General features: G+C 49.4%; 1 protein-coding gene across 10 annotated transcripts in view; it reads right to left on the bottom strand.

The window, feature by feature from the left end:
- The window catches only part of celf2 (cugbp, Elav-like family member 2), a 714,069-nt gene that overhangs the window by 332,767 nt on the left and 361,806 nt on the right, over window positions 1-19,496 (bottom strand). For 2 of the 10 annotated variants that reach the window (XM_078419509.1, XM_078419500.1), the window contains exon 1: window positions 5,163-5,275. The exons of 5 other annotated variants lie outside the window; for them this stretch is intronic. In XM_078419509.1, the coding sequence (XP_078275635.1) occupies window positions 5,163-5,212 (50 nt within the window). In that variant the 5' untranslated portion in view covers window positions 5,213-5,275. Of the gene's footprint in view, window positions 1-5,162; window positions 5,276-19,496 lie in introns of those variants that run through there. 3 more of the 10 variants (XM_078419499.1, XM_078419510.1, XM_078419501.1) reach the window with 3 other exon arrangements.

The following is a 19,496-nucleotide window of genomic DNA, read 5'->3' as shown; positions in this document are numbered from 1 at the left end:
CACGGATTCGGTGGGCCGAATGGCCCATTTCTGCGCCGTATCTCTGAAGTCTCCAGTAAAGTCCACACTTTCAAGGCTTGGCTGACAATGTTGTGGCAACCATAGAAAAAGCAAAAAACTATTCCAAGGATGTTAGTTGAAGTGCTTCAGACCACACCAGGGTAAGGATTAGTCACAGAGTGATACAGCGTGGAAACTGGCCCTTCGGCCCAACGTGCCCACACCGACCAACTGGGACATCCCAGCTACACTAGTCCCCACCTGCCTGCGTTTGGCCCATGTCACTCCAAGCCTGTCCTATCCATGTGCCTGTCTAACTGTGTTCGTAAACGTCGGGATAGTCCCAGCCTCAACTACCTCCTCCGGCAGCTCGTTCCAAACACCCACTACATCCTCTGTGTGAAAAAACTCCACTTGGGCATTGTGAAGAATGCACCTTCATTCATTCTGAAGCTGAAGAACTCTTTCTGTCATGCACCATTCAAGAGCAAAGCTGCTAGCTGCCATCTCCGATAGCCTAAAGGCATCTTCCCCAGAAAGTTTCTGGACTTTAAACTCCTAATTAACCTTCCTAATTAAAGTAATTATCACCACGTTGCTTGCGAACGTCTACCTCAGCAATATTCACCATGCTTCCTTCCAAGGTTCTGGATATAAATATTAATTAATAATCGCGCTCGTGGAATCCCAGCGGTTGATTCTCGATGGTGCTGGTCCATGTTACCATCTTCAACAGACTGATAATGAATTGCAAGTCCTGCTCCACTTAGATCTCAACAAAATACAGAGAAATGCTTCTGATGCTCTCTCAATGTCCCCTCTCTCGATGTGCATCTCCTCCTGGTCAGTCCAACCTCCCCCTCTCGCCCAGCCCCTCAAGCCCAGGCAACCTTCAACTGGGAAAGGGTCCCGAGCCCAAACGTCACCTCTCCATGTTCTCCAGAGATGCCCTGCCGCTCCAGAGACCCGGGTTCCATCCTGACTGCAGGTGCTGTCTGTGTGGAGTTTGCACGTTCTCCCCATGACTGCGTGGGTTTTTCCCGGGTGCTCCGGTTTCCTCCCACACTCCAAAGATGTGCATGTTTGTAGGTTGATTGGCGTCTGTAAACTGTCTCTAGTGTGTAGGGACGTGCTGGGAGTGCACAGGGTGATCGCCGGTCGGCACGGGCTCGGTGGGCCGAAGGGCCTGTTTCCGCGCCGTATCTCTGAAGTCTAAAATCTCCTTGGCAATAAGCCGTGTTATTAAATAAAATATCTTTCATTGAATTTCATTGAATTTCATTGTTCTTGGTGCAGGAGGAGGCCATTTGGCCCTTCGAGCCAGCACCGCCATTCAATGTGATCATGGCTGATCATCCCCAATCAGTACCCCGTTCCTGCCCTCTCCCCATACCCCTTGATTCCGTTAGCCCTAAGAACTAAATCTAACTCTCTCTTGAAAACATCCAGTGAATCGGCCTCCACTGCCTTCTGTGGCAGAGAATTCCAACGATTCACAACTCTCTGGGTAAAAAGGTTTTTCCTCATCACAGTCCTAAATGGCCTGCCTCTTATTCTTAAACTGTGACCCCTGGTTCTGGACTCCCCCAACATCAGGAACATTTTTCCTTCATCTAGCAAGTCCAATCCTTTAAGAATTTTATACGTTTCAAGAAGTTACAGACAAAGAGGTACTTAGGAAGTGCGGTTACAGGATACACAGGGGAGGGAATCTCCAGCCTTGCTGGATGATCGACTACACAACAGTACAGCACAAGCAAAGGCCCTTCGGCCCACTATGTCCATGCTGAACATGATGCCAAGACCATCTCTTTTCTAGGAGTAGGAACGAACTGCAGACTTCACAATGGAGCTTTTCTTAACGATGGTGCGGACAAAAGCATCAGGGGGGGGTCACATGAAAACATTGGGTCGTCACTTAACATAACGCAGACACTGTGAATAAACTGCCCACAGATATGGAGGCAGGAAGACCTACTGCCGTACGTAGCAGGCTGAAAAACATCATGTGTCTGCAAACAGTGAACCCTTCATGCCTGATAACAATGCACGCCTTCTCCCTGCGGCCTTGCCTTGTGACCGAGTCGCACAACTGCCAGAGCGTACGTGCATACATGACATCGTGGTTCGCATCCAGCCAGCACTCTCGGAAAGGGACGGGCGCTAAACTCTGGGGGTGACTGAGCGGGGACAGGCAGCATCTCCGGAGAAAAGGAACGGATGACGTTTCAGCTCGAGACCCCCTTGCTTCAGACTCATCCTGCAGGAAGGGATCGAGTTTGACGCCACAAAAACATTCCCCTGAATGTCTGAAGGAGGGTCTCTAAACTTCCTCACTCCCAAATAAGGGACAAAAGGTGACGTCACCGCCCCGCGCCCGACGTGACCTCGCCCAGCCAGCGGCCACGTGCTCCCGCTCCGCCAACTACACCTCACGCTGCCTCGGCAAGGCCAGCAGCAGAATCACCCCGAAGGTATTTATTCACAAAATGCTGGAGTAACTCAGCAAGTCAGGCAGCATTTCAGGAGAGAAGGAATGGGTGACGTTTCGGGTCTTCTGCCCATCCTCCTGCCTTCTCCCCTTAACCCCTGACACCCGTAATAATCAGGAATCTGTCAATAGACAATAGACAATAGGTGCAGGAGGAGGCCATTCGGCCCTTCGAGCCAGCACCACCATTCAATGTGATCATGGCTGATCATTCTCAATCAGTACCCCTTTCCTGCCTTCTCCCCATACCCCCTGACTCCGCTATCCTTAAGAGCTCTATCTAGCTCTCTCTTGAATGCATTCAGAGAATTGACCTCCACTGCCTTCTGAGGCAGAGAATTCCACAGATTCACAACTCTCTGACTGAATTTTTTTTCCCTCATCTCAGTTCTAAATGGCCTTATTCTTAAACTGTGGCCCCTTGTTCAGGACTCCCCCAACATTGGGAACATGTTTCCTGCCTCTAACGTGTCCAACCCCTTAATAATCTTATACGTTTCGATAAGATCTCCTCTCATCCTTCTAAATTCCAGTGTATACAGTGTCTATCTCTGCCTTAAAAATATCCATTGACCTGGCCTCCACAGCCGTCTGTGGCAATGAATTCCACAGATTCATCACCCTCTGATGAAAGAAATGTGTCCTCGTCTTCTTTCTAAAGGAACGTCCTTTTATTCTGAGGCTGTGCCCTCTGGTCCTAGACTCTCCCACTAGTGGAAACATCCGGGCCTTTCGCTGGTCAAAGTAGGTCAGGAGCATCATCAACATCCCCTCCCCTCCCAGAGCCACAAACATGTCCTCCTGTTGGTTGGGTAATGAACATCAGGGGGTGGGAGAGGTGTCTGTGGAACTCCACGCCGAATGTATTGTTCAGGGGAGGGGGAGGTGGCAGGGAGAAGGGCAGAAGGGTGGCAGGAGTAAGAGGTGGCGTCCAGCTCACACCCCCAAGTAAAGCCGAGGACAAAATAAACATTGGACACCATCTCCAGAAAGTGAAACCGGCTCAGAAAGGCAACGCAGAAACATCATCACAAGTTGCATTTTCATCAATTTTATCTCTGCTTTGTTTCTTATTACAAGTCAGGAGATAGATAAAGAGAGAGGGAATGAGAGAGAGGGGGAGGGGGAGAGAGAGACTGGGGCAGAGAGAGAGAGAGAGAGAGACTCGGAGAGAGAGAAACTAGAGGAAGTGTGAAAGATATAGAGAGATTTAGAGATGGAAATAGAGAGAAAGAGAGAGGGGGAGAGAGAGAGAGGGAGAGAGAGAGAGAGAAACTAGAGGAAGTGCGAAAGATAGAGATAGATTTAGAGATGGAGATGGAGAGAAAGAGAGTGAGAGAGAGAGGAATGGAGAGAGAAAGAGAGAGACAGAGAAAGAGAGAGACAGAGAAAGAGAGAGAGATAAAGATAGAGGGAGAGAGAGAGAAAGAGGGAGAGGGAGGGAAAGAGAGAGAGAGCGGGATAAGGAGACAGAGAGAGAGAGGGGGGGGAGACGAGGAGAGAGAGTAGGAGACAGAGAGAGAGAGGGGGGGAGACGGGGAGAGAGAGTAGGAGACAGAGATGTGGACTCGGACACTGAGCCTATTCAACAAAGGGGCCGCACTTTCCAAGCCAGCTCAGCCAGGGCCAACAAGCCCCCACCCTGCCCCCCAACCTCCCCCAACATCTCAGACACTTTCTGACTGATTATTCTCCTCACAGCCCGATGGCAAGCTGCCAGGTCTCCACACATCCACACAGAGAGAAATGCTCAGGGGGAGGGGAGGTGGAGTGGAGGGGAGGGGAGGAAAGGAGGGGTTTGTGGGGGGGGGGGGGGGGGAGGGGGGAGGGAGAGGGGCGGAGGGGAGAGAGGGGAGGGGAGAGGGGGAGGGATGGAGAGTAGAGAAGGGGGGTGGAGAGGAGAGGAGGGTGAAATGGGAAGGGAGGAGATGGGTTCAGAGGAGAGGGGGTGGAGAGAGGAGAGGGGAAGAGAGGAGAGGGGAGGGGAAGGGGAAGAGAGGAGAGGGGAGGGGAGGGTGAAATGGGAAGGGAGGGGATGGGTGCAGAGGAGAAGGGAAGAGAGGGGAGGGGGTGGTGGAGAGAGGAAGAGGAGAGGAGAAGGGAGGAGAGGGGAGGAGAGGAGTGAGGGAGGCAACTCCACATCCGGCCCCAACGCACACTCCAGCTCGCTCCGTGCCACTCCGAAAACAAAAGGCTCACAAAAACAACCCCCCAAAAACAACCCCCCAACGATGAATCCCTTCTCCAGAGATACTGAAACCGAAAACAGTCTTGCAACAAAACACCATTCCACATTGGTGGGTCAAACTTAGTATCGTGCAGACTGACGCACGCACGCACACACACACACACACACACACACACACACACACACACACACCAACACACACACACACACACACACACACACACACACACACACACACACACACACACACACACACACACACACACACACACACACACACACACCAACACACACACACACACACACATACACACACACACACACACACACACACACACACACACACACACACACACACACACACACACACACACACACACACACACACACACACACACCAACACACACACACACACACACACCAACACACACACACACACCAACACACACACACACACCAACACACACACACACAGTAAGTACCTCAAAGGCAGCTCATCGTTTCCCAGAGTGCCGGAGCTGGGACAGCGCATGCTTTGTGCAGTGATATTGTCGACAAAAGGCAGCCCACAGACCCGTGCAACATCAATGGCACTCTCAGTCTGCTCTCTGTGGCCACTCTCTTATCAAACGCCGCAGAGGAGAAACGGGGGGGGGGTTCCCGCAACCACTGGGCAGAAATAATCCTCTCTGACAAGTTATGTTGTTTGAGCATTTCGAACATGAATGCAGCGCACAGACCCTCAGGTGCCTTGTTTGCATTCAGCTCGAGCTGAGACAGGGAAGGGGTTTTTTTTTTGTCTACTTCTTCTCCCCTGTTAATTACAAGTAGGAGACAGACACAAAATGCTGGAGTAACTCGGCAAAGATAGACAGACACAAAATGCTGGAGTAACTCGGCAAAGATAGACAGACACAAAATGCTGGAGTAACTCAGTGGAGATATTTTTAAGGCAGAGATGGATAGATTCTTGATTAGGACTGGTTTCAGGGGATATGGGGAGAAGGCAGGAGAATGGGGTTAGGAGGGAAAGATAGATCAGCCATTATTGAAAGGCAGAGTAGAATTGACGAACCAAATGACCTAATTCTGCTCCAATCACTTATGACCTTATGAGATAGACACAAAACGCTGGAGTAACTCAGCAGGACAGGCGGCATCTTTGGAGAAAAGAAATGAGTGACGTTTCGGGTCGAGACCCTTCTTCAGACTCATCCTGAAATGTCACCCATTCCTTCTCTCCAGAGATGCTGCCTGACCCGCTGAGTTACTCCAGCATTTTGTGTCTATCTTTGGTGTAATCCAGCATCTGCATTTCCTTCCTGCACTGTAGCTCAGCGGGTCAGGCAACATCTTTGGAGAAAAGGAATAGGTGACTTTTCAGGTCGAGACCCTTCTTCAGATTTATAAGTAGTACTGGGAATCTATGTATACACTGTAAACGGCTCGATTGTAACCATGTTTTGTCTTTCCGCTGACTGGTTAGCACGCAACAAAAGCTTTTCACTGTACCTCGGTACACGTGACAATAAACTCAACTGAACTGAACTGTCAAAATATCTAAATAGTTACTGTTCCAGTTTGGCATGTTAAAGCCAATCCAAGTGTCCCGCATTCAGAATCAGCAATGATGCCAAAGATAAAGAACTTTAGTTTGGTTTAGTTTAGAGATACATGGGCAGCACGGTGGCGCAGCGGTAGAGTTGCTGCCTTACAGCGAATGCAGCACCGGAGACCCGGGTTCGATCCTGACTACGGGCGCTGTCTGTACGGAGTTTGTACGTTCTCCCCGTGACCTGCGTGGGTTTTCTCCGTGATCTTCGGTTTCCTCCCACACTCCAAAGACGTACAGGTATGTAGGTTAATTGGCTGGGCAAATGTAAAAATTGTCCCTAGTATGTGTAGGATAGTGTTAATGTGCGGGGATCGCTGGGCGGCACGGACCCGGTGGGCCGAAGGGCCTGTTTCTGCGCTGTATCTCTAAATCTAAATCTAAAATAGCAGACACAGGCCCTTCGGCCCACCGAGTTCGATTGAGTCCGAGGGTCTCCAATGGGGTAGATGGTAGGTCATGATTGCTCTCGGGTTGCGGTAGGATGGTTCAGTTGCCTGATAACAGCTGGGAAGAAACTGTCCCTGAATCTGGAGGTGTGCGATTTCACATTCCTGTGCATCACCCCTAACACTAACACTATCCTACACACACACTAGAGACAACTTACAATTTTACCGAAGCCAATTATATAAACCAGTACTCGAGGAAACCGAAGGTCTCGGGGAAAACCCACGCAGGTCATGGGGAGAACGTGTAAACGTACAAACTCCGTACAGACAGCACCCGTAGTCGGGATGGAACCCGGGTCTCTGGCGCTGTGAGGCAGCAACTCTACCGCTGCGCCATCGTGCCGCCCTGTTTCTCCGTGTTTCACTCTGTTACCCGGACTCAACTCTTTTCCATTGCTTCTGCGTGCCCAGGAAAGATCCAATGAATAAACATTTGGTCCTCATGCTTGCTAAGGAAGAGAAATAAATCAATTTAAGCCTGAGCTGTCTCAGAGAGAGGCACTATTTTATCATTCATTGAAGAGTTATTGAGTAAACAATACTTTAAAGAAAAAGCCTTTCTCAATCTCCTCCATCTCGGTAGCAGGCTTACGTAATTGTACCAGACAAGGAACCTGATTGTGGAATTTAATAGTTAACAGATATTGTAGGCTGGTTTGGACTGCGTAGTTTGTTCTCTTGGGTCAGAAGGGTATATCCAGATACTCAAGCATGTGGACTGGTGGTGAGATGCTGTACGTTCAGGAGTGTCCCAGTTTGCAGAGGTTTAGCAGAGGTCTTATCCATTAGTTAGTTAGTTCGCTTAGTTTATCAGGTCGCACGGTGGCGCAGCGGTAGAGTTGCTGCCTCACAGCGCCCGAGACCCAGGTTCGATCCTGACTACGGGCGCCGTCTGTACGGAGTTCGTACGTTCTCCCCGTGACCTGCGTGGGTTTCCTCCAAGATCTTTGGTTTCCCCCCACACTCCAAAGACGTGCAGGTTTGTCGGTTAGTTGGCTTGGTGTGGGTGTAAATTGTCCCTAGTGTGTGTAGGGTGGTATTAGTGTGCGGGGATCGCTGGTCGGCGTGGACTGGGTGGGCCGAAGGGCCTGTTTCCGCGCTGTATCTCTAAACTAAATAAACTAAACTATTGTCACGTGTACCGAGGTACAGTGTAAAACCTTTTTTTGCTGCGTGCTATCCAGTGAGCGGAAAGACGATACATGATTACAATCAAGCTGTCCACAGTGTATATATAGATACAGGATAAAGGGATAACGTTTAGTGCAAGATAGAATCCAGTTAAGTCCGGTTAAAATAAGTCCGAAGTTCTCCAATGAGAAAGATGGTAGCTCAGGACCGCTCTCTAGTTGGTGTTAGGATGGTTCAGTTGCCTGCTAACAGCTGGGAAGAAACTGTCCCTGAATCGTCCCTGTACCGGCACGGTGGCGCAGCGGTAGAGTTGCTGCTTTACAGCGAATGCAGCGCCGGAGACTCAGGTTCGATCCTGACTACGGGTGCTGTACTGTAAGGAGTTTGCACGTTCTCCCCGTGACCTGCGTGGGTTTTCTCCGAGATCTTCGGTTTCCTCCCACACTCCAAAGACGTACAGGTATGTAGGTTAATTGGCTGGGTAAATGTAAAAATTGTCCCTAGTGGGTGTAGGATAGTGTTAATGTGCGGGGATCGCTGGGCGGCGCGGACTCGGTGGGCCGAAAAGGCCTGTTTCCGCGCTGTATCTGAAATAATAAAATAAAAAAATAAAAAAATAAAAGAAATAATCTGGAGGTGTGCGTTTTCACACTTCTGTACCTCTTGCCTGATGGGAGAGGGGAGAAGAGGGAGTGGCCGGGGTGAGACTGGTCCTTGATTATGCTGCTGGCCTTGCCGAGGCAGCGTGAGGTGTAGATGGTGGAGCGGGGGCACGTGGCCGCTGGCTGGGTGAGGTCACGTGGGGCGCGGGGCGGTGACGTCACCTTTTGTCCCTTATTTGGGAGTGAGGAAGTTGGCAACCCCTTAGCTTCCAGCCATCTCCTTCCATGGACGCCACCTCCCTCTCCTCGCCCGTCCGCCTTCCTTCCCAGGGGGGGATCAGGGCCAGACCCCGATCCCCCCCTTTCCTCTCGAAGAAAAGCCGGGCAGTTGTCCCTGATACCCTGCACAATGCCTCCCTCAACCATCGCCACTGAAGGGGACTCGCTGGCCCCATCATCGGGCGGCGCGGTGGCGCAGCGGTAGAGTTGCTGCCTTACAGCGAATGCAGCGCCGGAGACTCAGGTTCGATCCCGACTACGGGCGCCGTCTGTACGGAGTTTGTACGTTCTCCCCGTGACCTGCGTGGGTTTTCTCCGAGATCTTCGGTTTCCTCCCACACTCCAAAGACGTACAGGTCTGTAGGTTAATTGACTGGGTAATTGTAAAAAATGTCCCTAGTGGGTGTAGGATAGTGTTAGTGTGCGGGGATCGCTGATGTCAGGGGGGCGGGACAAAGGAAGGATGTAGGTGGAGACAGGTGAGGATCGATCCTGGATCTGTGGCGATGTGAGGCAGCAACTCTAAAGCCGTGCCGCCCCTGTTAGCGGTGTACGTGAGTTGCTAATTGACCTTCCTGCACGAGTGGGTTCCAGACACAGAGAGTTGGACTTGCCCCAGGCCATTGTTCAGTCATGTCGATCGCTTTCAGTGACCTATTTTCTATGTTGTTGTGCAGCTCACAAGAAAAACATTGCATCCTATGATAAAACATCTATCCCAGGGGCTTAGTTTAGTCTACTTTGGAAATACAACGCGGAAACAGGCCCTTCGGCCCACCGATTCAGCGCCGACCAGCGATCTCCGTACATACTAGATGCCACTATCCCACATACTAGATTCTGAAGAAGGGTCTCGACTCGAAACGTCACCCATTCCTTCTATCCGGAGATGCTGCCTGACCCGCTGAGTTACTCCGGCATTTTGTATCCATCATGATACTGTTAAACCGATCTCATCACGTTTCATCATTGCCACAGACGGCTGTGGAGGCCAAGTCAAGGGGGAGATGGACAGATTCTTGATGAGTAAGGGTTAGTCAGGGATTGCGGGGAGAAGGCAGGAGAATGGGGTTGAGAGGGAGAGGTAGATCAGCCATGATTGAATGGCGGAGTAGACTTGATGGGTTGAATGCAGTTTGTGTACTGTGTGCAGTTGTACAGGGCCCTAGTGAGACCGCACCTGGAGTACTGTGTGCAGTTGTACAGGGCCCTAGTGAGACCGCACCTGGAGTACTGTGTGCAGTTGTACAGGGCCCCAGTGAGACCGCACGTGGAGTACTGTGTGCAGTTTTGGTCTCCAAATTTGAGGAATGATATTCTTGCTATTGAGGGTGTGCAGCGTAGGTTTACTAGGTTAATTCCCGGAATGGCGGGACTATCATATGTTGAAAGACTGGAGCGACTAGGCTTGTATACACTGGAATTTAGAAGGATGAGAGGAGATCTTATCGAAACGTATAAGATTATTAAGAGGTTGGACACGTTAGAGGCAGGAAACATGTTCCCAATGTTGGGGGAGTCCAGAACAAGGGGCCACAGTTTAAGAATAAGGGGTAGGCCATTTAGAACTGAGATGAGGAAAAACTTTTTTCAGTCAGAGAGTTGTGAATCTGTGGAATTCTCTGCCTCAGAAGGCAGTGGAGGCCAATTCTCTGAATGCATTCAAGAGAGAGCTAGATAGAGCTCTTAAGGATAGCGGAGTCAGGGGGTATGGGGAGAAGGCAGGAACGGGGTGCTGATTGAGAATGATCAGCCATGATCATATTGAATGGCGGTGCTGGCTCGAAGGGCCGAATGGCCTCCTCCTGCGCCTATTGTCTATTGTCTATTGTCTATTGATTGGCCTACTTCTGCTCCAGTAACTGATGAACCTATCTGCCTGTAAACGATCCATAAACCTTTGTTCCCAGTCCTCATCCTTCCACTTTCAATTTTACCCAATGACGCTAAACTGCGCTGGGGTGAAAGTCCTCAGATGCCAGCGGGGCGGCACAGTGGCGCACGTTCTCCCCGTGACCCGCGTGGGTTTTCTCCGGGTGGTCCGGTTTCCTCCCAAACTCCAAAGACGTGCAGGTTTGTAGGTTAGTTGGCTCGGTATAATTGTAAATTGCCCCTCGTTTTGTGTAGGGTGGTGTTAATGTACGAGGTGAACGTTGGTCAGCAGGGGCTCGATGGGCTGAACAGCCTGTTCCCACACTGCATCTATAAAGTCTAGAGTCTTAAGCCAGTGTTTTGTGGAAGAGGCAATTATTGCAATGGAGAGGAGGAGAAATTTCATTAGTCAGAAGGTGGTGAATCTGTGGAATTCATTGCCTCAGAAGGCTGTGGAGGACAAGTCAGTGGCTGATTTTACGATGGAGATTGGCAGATTCTTTGATTAGTACGGGTGTCAAAGGTTATGGGGAGAAGGCAGGAGAATGGGGTTCATAAGATCATAATATCATAAGTGATAGGAGTAGAATCAGGCCATTCGGCCCATCAGGGATGCTCCGCCATTCAATCGTGGCTGATCAATCTCTCCCTCCTAACCCCATTCTCCTGCCTTCTCCCCATAACCCCTGACACCGGTACTAACCAAGAGGGTTGAGAGGGAAAGATAGGTCAGCCCTGATCGAATGGCGGAGTGGACCCGATGGGACGAATGGCCTAATTCTGCTCCCATGTCTTGTGGCCTGGCCTCTTCTACGCGACGCTGGCGCCTAAGGAGTTTCAGCCGAGCGAGAGTTAGCGGCCTAGAGCAGAGGGATTGGGGGCGGCCGATAGTAGAAGGGCAAAAATAAGCAGTTTCTGAATGCGTAATCAGCTTTAATAAAACATTGCCGAAACACAGAGCCAGAGCCCTGCTGCTGAGAAATGAATAGCCCCCTCGTTGGAAGAGCTAAACCTGCCACACACTCTCACATCAAAAGCAGGCTTCGTTCGTACATTGTTGTGCCAACGCAGATTTGCATTAAATACCTGTCTCAGATAACACACAAGCAACGAAGATATTGACTCTTGGAATGCAGAACATCTCAATCTTCCTGGACCCAGCGCGCATCTATTTTTAACACACCTCACCAGGGTATTCTGCAGGGATCCATTAGACGATATTTCTCAGCAATTCTCTCCGATATCATAGGGGAGAAATGAACAACAAAAAAACCCTGCCCTTCCTTATAAATCAGCTTCTCCCTCACTGAAAGCAACCCTGTTTTTTCTAAATTATATCAGAGCTTTAAAGAAGATTCATCGCGCAATTAGATGCAGGCAGTAAGGCAGATAGTGCAGTTATTGAGCAAATCCTCGCTCTCTCTTTTATGAAAGTCCTTCCCCGGAATTTATAAATACTTCATTTGTGCTTTGTTTGTCGCGCGGTGGCGCAACGGGTAGAGCTGCTGCCTCAGGGCGCCAGAGACCCGGGTTCGATCCCGACTACGGGCGCTGCCTGTACGGGGTTTGTACGTTCTCCCCGTGACCTGCGTGGGTTTTCTCCAGGATCTCCGGGTTCCTCCCCACACTCCAAAGACGTGCAGGTTTGTAAGTTAATTGGCTTGGTACAAATGTAAATTGTCCCCAGTGTGTGTGGGATAGTGTTAGTGTGCGGGGATCGCTGGTCGGCGCGGACTCGGTGGGCCGAAGAGCCTGTTTACACGATGTATCTCTAAACTAAACTAGACTAAGTTTTTTTCACCGCTGTTATCAGGCAACTGAACCATCCTACCAACAACTAGAGAGCAGTCCCAAACTATTATCTACCTCATTGGAGAACCTAGGATTATCTTTGATCGGACATGAATGGCACTAAACGTTATTCCCTTTATCATGTGTCTGTAGACTGAGGACGGCTCGATTGTAATCATGTTTTGTCTTTCCGTTGACTGGATAGCACGCAACAAAAGCTTCTCACTGTACCTCAGTACACATGACAATAAACTAAACTCACACTCAAACTTGCCCACATCGACCAACATGCCCCATCTACATTTGTCCCATCGGCCCACGTTTGGCCAATATCCCTCCAAAACTGTCCCATCCATGTACCTGCCCAAATGTTTTTTTTTAATGCTGTGATAGTGCTGGAGAATGTGTGTGTCATAGAGTCATAGATTAATACGGCGTGGAAACAGGCCCTTCGGCCCAACTCGACCACACTGGCCAACAGTGTCCCAGCTACCCTAGTCCCATCTGCCTGCGCTTGGTCCATATCCCTCCAAACCATTGTCCTATCCATGTATCTGTCCAACTGTTTCTTTAACGATGGGATAGTCCCAGCCTCAATTACCTCCTCTGGCAGCTCGTTCCATGCACCCACCACCCTCTGTGTGAAAAAGTTACCCCTCGGATTCCTATGAAATCTTTTCCCCTTCACCTTGAACCTGTGTCCGCTGGTCCTCGATTCCCCTACTCTGGGCAAGAGACTCTATGCGTCTACCCGATCTATCCCTCTCATGTATGTGTATCCTTTTCGTTTAAGGCCTGGAAAAGATCAGGCAGTATCTGCGGGAAGAGACAAAGAGTTAACTCTTTTGTCGGGACTCTGCTGAAAGGTCAACAAATGCAAACCTTAACCCACTCTGACAGCGCTGTTTGAGAAACATAATCCTCACAAGTAACTGCTCTCACGGTGTAAACTGAGGCTCGGAGTACGGCAGAACACGGCCTCGATTTGTTAACATCTCCTCTGTTACTTCTGACCAGATAATCCATTCACTTTAATGAGGTCGCTCATGAGTTATTGATGGGAACTGCAATCAAAGACTCCGTCTCATTAACAGCCCGTGTTCGTCCAGCTCAGATAGCTCTGCTCCACAGTGTCCCTCTCCTCTGGGCCTTCCTTGCTCCATCTCCATCTCCATCACAGGCCTCAGCCGACCACAAGGGAAGAACTCCAGCAGGTCAGGCAGCATCTCAGGAGAGAAGGAATGGGTGACGTTTCAGGTCGAGACCCTTCTTCAGACTGAAGAAGGGAATAACATTTAGTGCAAGTAGGGTTGCCAACTGTCCCGTATTAACCGGGGCATCCCGTATTTTGGGCTTCTTCAGACTGCAGTTCCCATCAGACTGAAGAAGGGTCTCGGCCACTCCCTCTTCTCCCTTCTCCCATCGGGCAAGAGGTACAGAAGTGTGAAAACGCACACCTCCAGTTTCTTCCCAGCTGTTATCAGGCAACTGAACCATCCTATCACCAATTAGACAGCAGTCCTGACCTCCCATCTACCTCATTGGAGACCCTCGGACTATCTTTAATTGGACTTTACAGGACTTTATCTTGCACTGAATGCGATTCCCTTTAACCTATATGTGTACACAGTGGACGGCTTGATTGTAATAATGTCTAGTGTTTCTGCTGACTGGATAGCGGGCAACCAAAGTGCTGTTCAATGTACTTGATACAGCAGTACAGCGGTAGAGTTGCCGCCTCACAGCGCCAGAAACCCAGGTTCGATCCTGACCACGGGTGCTGTCTGTACGGAGTTTGTACGTTCTCCCCGTAACCTGTGTGGGTTTTCTCCGGGATCTTCGGTTTCCTCCCACATTCCAACGACAGACAGTTTTTTAGGTTGATTGGCTTGGTGATAATGTAGAGTGCCTCTAGCGTGTGCGGGATAGTGTTAATGTGCGGGGATCGCTGGTCGGCGCCGACCCGGTGGGCCGTAGGACCTGTCTCTGCGCTGTATCTTTAAACTAAACAAAATAATAATAATAAAGTGAGCTACACTAAACTATAATCTGAGATTCGGGGGGAAAATGGTACTTAGAAACATAGAAAATAGGTGCAGGAGTAGGCCATTCGGCCCTTCGAGCCTGCACTGCCATTCAATGTGATCATGGCTGATCATCCAACTCAGTATCCTGTACCTGCCTTCTCTCCATACCCCCTGATCCCTTTAGCCACAAGGGCCACATCTAACTCCCTCTTAAATATAGCCAATGAACTGGCCTCAACTACCTTCTGTGGCAGAGAATTCCACAGATTCACCACTCTGTGTGAAAAAAAAAGTTCTCATCTCGGTCCTAAAAGACTTCCCCCTTATCCTTAAACTGTGACCCCTTGTTCTGGACTTCCCCAACATCGGGAATAATCTTCCTGCATCTAGCCTGTCCAACCCCTTAAGAATTTTGTACGTTTCTATAAGATCCCCCCTCAATCTTCTAAATTCCAGCGAGTACAAGCCGAGTCTATCCAGTCTTTCTGCAATACTTGAGCCACTGCCATCACCAGCACCATGTATAATCTAATTTAGACTTGCCCTACTTATTCCCCTTTGATATAAATGTTTGTTGATCATCGGCAATAAAGAGGTTTCATTGTTGTAATGCTGTGGATGGGTGCACTGTGTAATGATGACTAGACAAGCATAAGATGGAAAACAGCGGTCATAAAAACTTCAAAGGCTTGATAATAGAAGCCCCTGTTAACCCCCCATTCAAGAAGGAATTTTAGTCACTCACAGTAGATTCCATCTTGCATGGGCGTTTGAAGGCACTGGGCCTGTACTCGCTGGAGTTTACAAGGATGAGGGGGAACCTCATTGAAACTTCAATTGCAAAAATTCAACTCCAAGCCACATGTGTGAGTGAGCTTGTCTTTAAAGAGTCAGGTTTCAAAAAAAGAGGGGAGCAGAGGATAAAGCAGAGAATTCCAGAGTTTAGGGCCTCGATGGAACATGGAGGAGCAATTAACATTGGAGATTGCAGCCGCTGCCCCCTGACATCAGTCTGAAGAAGGATCTCGACCCGAAACGTCACCCATTTCCCTCTCTCCTAGATGCTGCTTGGCCTGCTGAGTTACTCCAGCATTTAGTTACTCCAGCACCTTCGATTTGTACCAGCATCCGCAGTTATTTTCCTACCTAGCTCACAGGAAGGTTCTTAAGACACAAACCGACCTCCCTTCCATTGACTCCATCTGCACCTCACGCTGCCTCGGCAAGGCCAGCAGCATAATCAAGGACCAGTCTCACCCCCGGCCACTCCCTCTTCTCCCCTCTCCCATCGGGCAAGAGGTACAGAAGTGTGAGAATGCACACCTCCAGATTCAGGGACAGTTTCTTCCCAGTTGTTATCAGGCAACTGAATCATCCTACCACAACTAGAGAGCGGTGCTGAGCTACTATCTACCTGTTTGGAGACCCTCGGTCTATCTTTGATTGGACTTTACTGGCTTTACCTTGCACTAAATTACTCATTCATGTAATTCCCTTATCATGTATCCTATAGAAACATGGAAACATAGAAAATAGGTGCAGGAGTAGACCATTCGGCCCTTCGAGCCTGCACCGCCATTCAATATGATCATGGCTGATCATCCAACTCAGTATTCTGTACCTGCCTTCTCTCCATACCCCTGATCCCTTTAGCCACAAGGGCCACATCTAACTCCCTCTTAAATATAGCCAATGAACTGGCCTCAACTACCCTCTGTGGCAGAGAATTCCACAGATTCACCACTCTGTGTGAAAAAAAACGTTCTCATCTCGGTCCTAAAAGACTTCCCCCTTATCCTTAAACTGTGACCCCTTGTTCTGGACTTCCCCAACATCGGGAACAATCTTCCTGACTCTAGCCTGTCCAACCCCTTAAGTTTCTATAAGATCCCCCCTCAATCTTCTAAATTCCAGCGAGTACAAGCCGAGTCTATCCAGTCTTTCTTCATATGAAAGTCCTGCCATCCCAGGCATCAATCTGGTGAACCTTCTCTGTACTCCCTCTATGGCAAGAATGTCTTTCCTCAGATTAGGAGACCAAACTGTACGCAATACTCCAGTATACATTATACACTGTAAACGGCTCAATTGTAATCATGCATTGTCTTACCACTGACTGCTTATCACGCAAGCTTTTCACTGTACCTCAGTACACGTGACAATAGACTAAAGTAAACTACACCCGAAAGCAATGGGTGATGGAAGAGGATTTCAAGAGAGAGTGAGATTTAGCTCGTGGAGGCTAACGGAATCGAGGGATATGGGAAAAGGCAGGAACGGGGTACTGATTCTGGATGGTCAGCCACGATCACATTGAATGGCGGTACTGGCTCGAAGGGCCGAGTGGCCTACTCCTGCGCCTGTCTTTCAATGTTTTTCTTATGTTTACATGATTTCTCAGCGTTGTTATTTGACGGTGGGCAGATTCCGGTGAAAGCTCACAGCGAGTCTTGCTATTGAGGGCGTGCAGCGTAGGTTTACTAGGTTAATTCCCGGAATGGCGGGACTGTCGTATGTTGAAAGACTGGAGCGACTAGGCTTGTATACACTGGAATTTAGAAGGATGAGAGGAGATCTTATCGAAACGTATAAGATTATTAAGGGGTTGGACACGTTAGAGGCAGGAAACATGATCCCAATGTTGGGGGAGTCCAGAACAAGGGGCCACAGTTTAAGAATAAGGGGTCGGCCATTTAGAACTGAGATGAGGAAAAACTTTTTCAGTCAGAGAGTTGTGAATCTGTGGAATTCTCTGCCTCAGAAGGCAGTGGAGGCCAATTCTCTGGATGCATTCAAGAGAGAGCTAGATAGAGCTCTTAAGGATAGCGGAGTCAAGGGGGTATGGGGAGAAGGCAGGAACGGGGTACTGATTGAGAATGATCAGCCATGATCACATTGAATGGCGGTGCTGGCTCGAAGGGCCGAATGGCCTCCTCCTGCACCTATTGTCTATTGTCTATTGAGTCCAGGCCACTCCATCTCAATTTTCTGACAGAGTTGATGGAATTTTTGTTCCTTTCGAAAAGTGAAAGCGGGGAAGATGAAAGACGCAGGAGGCGAGAGGCGCTGGGCAGCAAATTCCTTCAAAGGCTTCGTTGTTCCGGAAGGGCGGGATTGGGAAAGGAAAGTGCTCCCACTCCTCTAAAACCATGAGCGACACCAAGAGATGGAAGCAAGAATGGTTGCCATGGTTACTCGATAAAGTACTCTCCGCGATTAGAGATTAGTTTATGTGATGTTATAAAGTTAATGGGACCTCTGTGACCTCTCTCTCTCTCTCTCTCTCTCTCTCTCTCTCTCTCTCTCTCTCTCTCTCTCTCTCTCTCTCTCTCTCTCTCTCTCTCTCTCTCTAATTTTCTGCATAATTTCTATCGACGCGAGGCATTTAAATAATAGGCCGACTTACTTCAGAAACAGCTGGGTTAGATCAAGGTGACACGGTTTAAACACAGAACATTGCACCTTATTGATTTCTGCCTGTAGTGTTAATTTGGAGAGGGTTGGGTGGGACAGTGGGAGGTTTCTCACCCACCACCCCCCCCCCCACCCCCCCACCCCCCTCCTCCCGAGCTGATGATCCATTTTTAGAATTAAAAAAAGAAACACAGATTCACGGCCTCAATAGACAATAGGTGCAGGAGGAGGCCATTCGGCCCTTCGAGCCAGCACTGCCATTCAATGTGATCATGGCTGATCATTCTCAATCAGTACCCCGTTCCTGCCTTCTCCCCATACCCCCTGACTCCGCTATCCTTAAGAGCTCTATCCAGCTCTCTCTTGAATGCATTCAGAGTATTGGCCTCCACTGCCTTCTGAGGCAGAGAATTCCACAGATTCACAACTCTCTGACTGAAAAAGTTTTTCCTCATCTCCGTTCTAAATGGCCTACCCCTTATTCTTAAACTGTGTGGCCCCTTGTTCTGGACTCCCCCAACATTGGGAACATGTTTCCTGCCTCTAACGTGTCCAACCCCTTAATAATCTTATACGTTTCGATAAGATCTCCTCTCATCCTTCTAAATTCCAGTGTATACAAGCCTAGTCGCTCCAGTCTCGCGTGCATCTTAATTTGTTTTTTGTTTGTTTCTCTTTCCAGGGATTTTATTCCATCTGCCCCCCACTGTTCTTCACAGGGTCACGGTAAACACACACAAAAGTGCTGGAGGAACTCAGCGGGTCAGGCAGGGTCCGCGGTGGGAATGTCCGGGCGACGTTTCGGGTCAGGACCCTTCCGGAGTTCACTGGAGTTTGGAAGGGTGAGAGGGGATCTTATAGAGACGTGTAAAATTATAAAGGGACTGGACAAGCTAGATGCAGGGAAAATGTTCCCAATGTCGGGGGGAGTCCAGAACCAGGGGCCACACACAGCCTAAGAATAAAGGGGAGGCCATTTAAAACTGAGGTGAGAAGAAACTTTTTCATCCAGAGAGTTGTGAATTTGTGGAATTCTCTACCACAGAGGGCAGTGGGGGCCAAATCACTGGATGAATTTAAAAGAGTTAGATAGAGCTCTAGGGGCTAGCAGAATCAAGGGATTCTGAGCTCTAGAGCTCTTTAGGATTGCGGAGTCAGGGGGTATGGGGGGAAGGCAGGAACGGGGTACTAATTGAGAATGATCAGCCATGATCACATTGAATGGCGGTGCTGGCTCGAAGGGCTGAATGGCCTCCTCCTGCACCTATTGTCTATTGTCTATTGATATGGGGAGTAGGCAGGCACAGGTTACTGATTGTGGATGATCAGCCATGATCACAATGGATGGCAGTGCTGGCTCGAAGGGCCGAATGGCCTCCTCCTGCACCTATTTTCTATGTTTCTATGTTTCTTTGTTTCTCCAGATTGATTGGACTGGGAAAGCTGGGAAAGAAAGGTGGTGGCGGGACCGTGTGGGTTTTCTCCGGGGGCTCCGGTTTCCTCCCACTTTCCAAAGACGTGCGGGTTTGTCGGTTAATTGGCTTTGGTAAAATTGTAAATTGGCTTCTGTAAATTGTCCCTGGAGTGTAGGGAGTGGATGGGAAAGTGCGATCGATGGTCGGTATGGACTCGGTGG

This window comes from Rhinoraja longicauda, chromosome 23 (genome assembly GCF_053455715.1).
Source record: "Rhinoraja longicauda isolate Sanriku21f chromosome 23, sRhiLon1.1, whole genome shotgun sequence".
NCBI lineage: Eukaryota > Metazoa > Chordata > Chondrichthyes > Rajiformes > Arhynchobatidae > Rhinoraja > Rhinoraja longicauda.
This window is presented reverse-complemented; position numbering and strand designations above follow the sequence as displayed.